The sequence below is a fragment of the Priapulus caudatus genome, unplaced genomic scaffold, assembly GCF_000485595.1.
Source record: "Priapulus caudatus unplaced genomic scaffold, Priapulus_caudatus-5.0.1 Scaffold1516, whole genome shotgun sequence".
Classification (NCBI taxonomy): domain Eukaryota; kingdom Metazoa; phylum Priapulida; class Priapulimorpha; order Priapulimorphida; family Priapulidae; genus Priapulus; species Priapulus caudatus.
The window spans coordinates 21840-28609 of record NW_014578577.1 but is presented as its reverse complement, the minus strand read 5'-3'; the positions used below and the strand labels follow the sequence as shown (position 1 = coordinate 28609).

Sequence of the window (6770 nt, the reverse complement as noted above, 5' to 3'; positions counted from 1 at the left end):
ACAGGTACGTGTACCTGAGACAGGTGACAACGACAGGTGCGTGTACCTGAGACAGGTGACAACGTCAGGTGCGTCTACATGAGACATGTGACAACGTCAGGTAGGTCTACATGAGACAGGTGACAACAACAGGTAGGTCTACCTGAGACATGTGACAACGTCAGGTAGGTCTACATGAGACAGGTGACAACAACAGGTAGGTCTACCTGAGACAGGTGACAACGTCAGGTAGGTCTACCTGAGACAGGTGACAACGTCAGGTAGGTCTACATGAGACAGGTGACAACGTCAGATAAGCCTACATGAGACAGGTGACAGCGTCAGGTAGGTCTACCTGAGACAGGTGGCAACGTCAGGTGCGTCTACCTGAGACAGGTGACAACGACAGGTAGGTCTACTTTAGACAGATGAAAACGTCAGGTAGGTCTACATGAGACAGGTGACAACGTCAGGTAGGTCTACCTGAGACAGGTTACAGCGTCAGGTAGGTCTACCTGAGACAGGTGACAACGACAGGTAGGTCTACTTTAGACAGGTGACAACGTCAGGTAGGTCTACATGAGACAGGTGACAACGTCAGGTAGGTCTACCTGAGACAGGTTACAGCGTCAGGTAGGTCTACCTGAGACAGGTGACAACGTCAGGTAGGTCTACCTGAGACAGGTGACGACGTCAGGTAGGTCTACATGAGACAGGTGACAACGTCAGGTAGGTATACATGAGACAGGTGACAACGACAGGTAACGCTCACAATACACCCCCACACACCCACGTATATACATATATATATATATTATATATAGATATAATATATAGATATATGTACAGTTGCCTCTCCAAGGACACTAAGCATTGTTTGTAATCACACACAGGACGACGACTCCACGCCCGTGCACCTTGCCTGTGCGCAAGGTTCTTTCGACATCATCAAGATGATGCTTGACAGCCAGCCTAAGAACGCCGCATCCGTTCTACACATGCAAGATGTCCAGCAGATGACGCCACTGCATCACGGCGCCATGTTTGATCATGTCGACATTGTTCAGTATCTGCTGGATCAGGTGCGTTCACGGCGCCATGTTTGATCATGTCGGCATTGTTCAGTATCTGCTGGAACAGGTGCGATCACGGCGCCATGTTTGATCATGTCGGCATTGTTCAGTATCTGCTGGAACAGGTGCGATCACGGCGCCATGTTTGGTCATGTCGGCATTGTTCAGTATCTGCTGGAGACAGGTGGTTGAGGACGTTGAGTAGACGGCCTGTGTTTTAGACACATTTGCACGCGATTTTGTAATGAATTGACCGCGTGTATCTCCATCATAGTGCTGCCATCTATGTATCAATTCGTGAAATTATCGTTAGCTGTCGTATGCACTCGTAATCAATTGATATACATCAAATGGATATAAAAATCGCAATATCGACCAATATCGATACATAAGAAATCGTATGCCACGTGATCTCCCTTAATTTCAATTTTTCGCCGCCAGGGGTCCAACATCGACGCCAGGGATAAGGAGGGTCGGTCGGCGGTGCTGCTGGCGGCCTCTCGCAGCGCGTGGCGCGCCGTCACCGCGCTCATAGACAGAGGCTGTCGGCTGAACGAGAAGGACGACCAGAATCGCAACATACTGCACTTCGTCGTCATGAACGGTGGCGACATAGATGCGCTGGCCGTCATACTGCTACGCGTGAGCTGTGGGAGGGTACAGAGGGTGGGGGAAGGTGGGATGGAGGAGGGTGGGGAGGGTGGGGAAAGGTGTGAAAAAATCTATGTAACGTAGACTGTCTCGTAATGTCCTCTAAGCACATGACGGTGAATATATATTTTTATTTTTCTATTTTTTTATTTATGTGTGTGTACGCGCGCGCGTGTGTGTGTGCGTGTGTGTGCGCGCGCGCGTGTGTGTGTGTGTGCGCGCGTGTGTCTGCTGTGTGTCACGCCGTGACTCCAATGTTTATCTCATTGCCTCGTTGTCATAGAAAGAAGACTTCTCGGACAAGAAGCTGTGCGAGTGTTTTCTGAACGAGCGTGACGCTACCGGCTGCACGCCGCTACACTACGCCTCCAGGGCTGGCCACCTCAAGAGCTTAGAGAACCTCATCCGCTTGGGGGCGCAAGTGAACCTCAAGGACAAGGACGACCAATCACCGCTGCACTTCGCCGCGAGGTTAGCATGGGATACGTCCTCCCCGTGACGAGTCGCCCCCACTATGTTGCGCATGGGCAATAGCGTGGCTACTCGTTATTCAGAAATGTCGTGAATGATTATTCCTAACATGGGTATAAAATCGTGAATTTTGCACAACGTTCCACTTACGTGTGTTACATTCTCCCGTGTCGTGTCTATGTAATATCTGTTACATTCTCCCGTGTCGTGTCTATGTATTATCTGTTACATTCTCCCGTGTCGTGTCTATGTATTATCTGTTACATTCTCCCGTGTCGTGTCTATGTATTATCTGTTACATTCTCCCGTGCCGTATCTATGTATTGTAGCGTTTCGCATCTCCCGGCGACACCCGATGGCGCCACTGGTCAATACCTAGTGACTAGCACACAACCTTAGGTCTTCCACTCATCTGTCGTGCCCGGAGGCGTTGAAATGGCCGTATCGTCGCCACCCGGACCGTTCTAGCCACTCGAGCACTTCAGTGCTACTGCACTCCCGCAATAACCTGTTCCGCCGTGTTCCGGTTCGGTGCGTCGTAGAGCTAGTCAACCATGCCGGACGAGGGGCGACGCACACCACAGACACCACAACGGGGTAACCCCACCCTTGCCTGCTGGCCTTACGTTACGTTGAATAACAAGTGCATACCCAGGGTAAGCACAGAGGTTAAACAAATAGAATGAACTATAAACGCAGCCGGGCAAAGGCCTACAGTAACCGGCAGCCTCTCCTCCCGTGCAGCCGTGCACGAGAGTTAATACTTCTCAATACCCGTACTCTAGTCTAGGAATATTAAACCAACCTATTTAATATTCGACTACTACTAGTACTGTATTATTTACTTGCCCCACAACAACAGGACAATACGACAGTGCATACTTACCAATTAACCGACAAACACCCGTGACCGTACAGTACCTCTCCACCACGTATACTCGTACGCTAACTGTCACCATACCCGCCACACACACAGCTCACAGGCCACTCCACACCATGCATACGCACGGAGTGGACGCGGCTACATATACTACCTGACGAGTCCTCCCTCACTCGGCTACCGGGACGAACTGAACTACAAGTTCTCCCTCAACCGATTCCCGAGCCGAACTAACTGCGTACCGTCTCCCCACACGGCACTACACTAGCTGTTCACACGGTCCGCGCCACTCACGGCCGCTAGAGGGGGTGGCTAACCCACCCAACATTGCTGCCCCCATGTAGGGACTCGCCTATCTACATCGTTAATTGATAAGCCGGCAAAACACCAGGAAAACCCACACTAACAGACAGCAGACATCACAAATAATTATACAGTCACAAACACGGAACACCCACACTCCGGTTTCCAGAGAGCCACCTTGCTAGAAACCCGAGGGTCCGGTGCTACCGCTACAGTATTATCAATTACATACTCCTGTGCCGTATCTATCTATTATCTATTACATTCTCCCGTGCCGTATTATCTATTACATGCTCCCGTGTCGTGTGTATGTATTAACCATTACATGCTCCTGTGTACAGGTATGGGAGGAGGAACACCTGTCGTAGACTGCTGGACTCTAGCAGCGGTCAGTTCATCATGAATGAGACTGACGGTAGTGGCCGCACAGCGCTGCACATCGCTGCAGAGGGCGGTCACGTCAAGGTCGTGCAGCTGCTCATGCAGAGAGGAGCGCTCGTTCACACGTAATGCTGCTGCTAATGATGATGATGATGATGAATGAAGGGTGGATCGATGATCGTCTGGGTATAATATATATAACCGCTCTCCCTCCTCTCTCTCGCTGTCTCGCTCGTACTGCTCTCTCTCTCTCTCTCCTCCTCTCTCCTCTCTCTCTCTCTCTCTCTCTCTCTCTCTGACTCTCTCTCTGTCTCTCTTTTTCTCACTCTCTCTCTCTCTGACTCTCTCTCTCTCTCTCTGACTCTGACTCTCTCTCTCTCTTGACCTATCTCTTCCTCCGCCTCCTGTGTGTGTATGTGGTGTGGGTGTGCGCCGCGCGGTGGTCGTGTGTGTGTGTGGTGTGTGTGTGTGTGTGTGCGCGTGCGTGTGGCGTCAGTGCGTTGGTGTGTGTGTGTGTGTGTGTGTGTGTGTGTGTGTGTGTGTGAAGCGCGTGTGTGTGCTGCTGTGTGTGTGTGGTGTGCTGTGTGTGTGTGTGTGTGTGTTTGTGTGTTAGTTTGTGTGCGCATCGGTGTGTAGATGTATACTAATATAATATATATATATATATATTATTATTATTATTATTACATTATATAATATTATATACTATACTATACTGCATCTATCTATTCATATATCTATTCATAATCGCTGCCCTCTTTTTTGTATGTTTCTGTCTCTTCCCCCTGACTGTCTGTTTGTTTCCCTTCTTCCCTCCTTCCCCTCTCTCTATCACGGTATTACAATTATTCGTGCACAGGATGTCAACTTTAACATATCTTTGTACTGCGGATAGATGTTTTTTATTTAACGCGCTTTTCACCTGTTCGTTTAATAGTTTTTATTCATACCTGATAGAAAGTTAATGGATTCCGGTCCAACGTTGCAATCAATCAGCACCTGTTTAAGATTCAAGATTTTTATTTGTGCTCCGAGGATAATCAAACAGTGGGAAAATTAAACAGTTATAACTTTGTTAATATAAAGCACGGGTATGGCGAAAGGACCTTGCGGTCATCGAGTCAGCCATGCACTATATTTACAGTACATATTGCTTTCCAAGACACGATGTTGAATGATATTTACAATACTTGACGTGATCTGACGATTACAGCACACACAATTCCTCATTGTTGTTTAGAATGCAGTGATTAGAGCATGAGAGCCCACGGCGCGTGCCAACAATGCAATAGACAAAGGCGTCTGATGACGATAATGATAACACACGCAATAACAATTGCCAATTATATGATCGATGGCTGTAATCAATACTGTTGTCACGCAGGGACCACGCGGGGCGATCGCCGCTCCATCTGGCGGCCGCGAGTGGCTACACATGGACGATCAAGCAACTGCTAGCGGTTCACGCTCACCTGCTAGACAAGGTCGATAAAGACGGGGTAAGCAACGCACGCAGCCGTACATGTGACCTACCAACACTTGTGCGTAATTTTATTACTTTTTATCCAAAGCATTTGTACGTGATCACGCGCGAAAACATCCAAGGTGCCACTACGAGTAATATTATGAATATAATTTCCCTAATAACAACATATTTTAATAAAATATAATAAAAATAAATACGTTTAGAACACGGCGCTCCACCTAGCGGCGGAGAATGGACAGTCGAGGGCTGTCCAGCATCTGTTAGACAGGAATGCCAGCGTGAAGGTCATGAACGATCAAGGTCAGACGGCGCTCGGACTCGCTGTAGAGATGCAGAATGCAGAGACAGCGTCTACGTTCATCAACAACTGCAGGTACCCTGACCCCAACCCTGGTCCTAAACCTAATCCTGACTCTAACCATAACCCTAACTCTAACCCTAACCGTAACATTAACCCTAATCCTAACTCTAACCCTAATCCTAACCCTAACCCTAACCTTAACCCTAACCCTAGCACCAGCCCTAACCCTAACTCTAACCCTAACCATAACCCTAACCCTAACCCTCACCCTATGCATATCTTAACCCTAAACCTAACCCCATCCTACACAGACATACGTAGCTACCACTTAATGGATAGTCTACGATCGACATTCTAAATTATGAATCAACGCGGACATTCCACCAACCGTCGTCAATAAATAAATCATTCAATCATCGATTAGTCGCTAATAGCCCGACAACAACACTTTACTATCAGCGTTAGGGTAGCAGGGGAAGGGGATCTGCACATACTCAGGTGGCAGATGTAGATTTACTGACGATTGCTCCTCGCTTGCAGGTGGCACGAAATCATGAACGCAAAATGCGGAAACTTGTGCGTCATGGGACGAATGATCCAGCACCTACCGGAAGTCGCCGCGGTAAGCACGTGACCACACGTCACCGATGACGTCACGTCTGCCGCGAACGTTAGCGAATTAACACCGTTGGCCACGTAATCACCCGAGGAAATACCAATATTTAATGGCAATTAGGACAAGCTATTTAATTATCGCTTGCATTAGCCATGCGATGTGCATGTCCGGCATCAGACACCTGTAATGCTTGTAGTGCTGCATGTACCCTCACAGATAATATAAGAATTCATTGTCATCGGCTGCCTCGGAAATGAACCGACGGGATGGCGGGTTTGAGATGGGGTGGGGCAGACACAGGCAGAGTCTGAGGAAATAGCCGGTGGCAATTCACAGCACTAGCGAACATTAACTATGAAAACCAAAAAAGTAAAAAGTAAGATGAGTTAAAGAAGAGTAAAGTGGATGTTTAAAATACGCATAAATTTCAATAACTCAAGGATTTTCCGCTCGTATGTCAGTGTTTATTCCGGGCCAGGTGCGAGGCGAATGACTTTATTGCCCCCTCCACACTTCTGATGAAATGTCATGGTTGCTTTCAGGTGGTGCTGGATAAATGCCACACAACAGCAGACGCCGAAGATGCTAAAGCGGAAAATTTCTACGTAAGAATATCAACATATTACTGA

General features: G+C 48.1%; 1 protein-coding gene across 1 annotated transcript; it reads left to right on the top strand.

Moving 5' to 3' along the window:
• The first annotated feature begins 889 nt into the window (after positions 1-889).
• LOC106816877 (transient receptor potential cation channel subfamily A member 1-like) lies at positions 890-6770 on the top strand. The gene is made up of 8 exons (XM_014821520.1): positions 890-1061; positions 1494-1694; positions 1987-2174; positions 3699-3863; positions 5123-5237; positions 5428-5597; positions 6066-6147; positions 6684-6770. The coding sequence occupies exons 1-8, from the start codon at positions 933-935 to the stop codon at positions 6768-6770; spliced, it is 1137 nt and encodes a 378-aa protein (XP_014677006.1). The 5' UTR covers positions 890-932.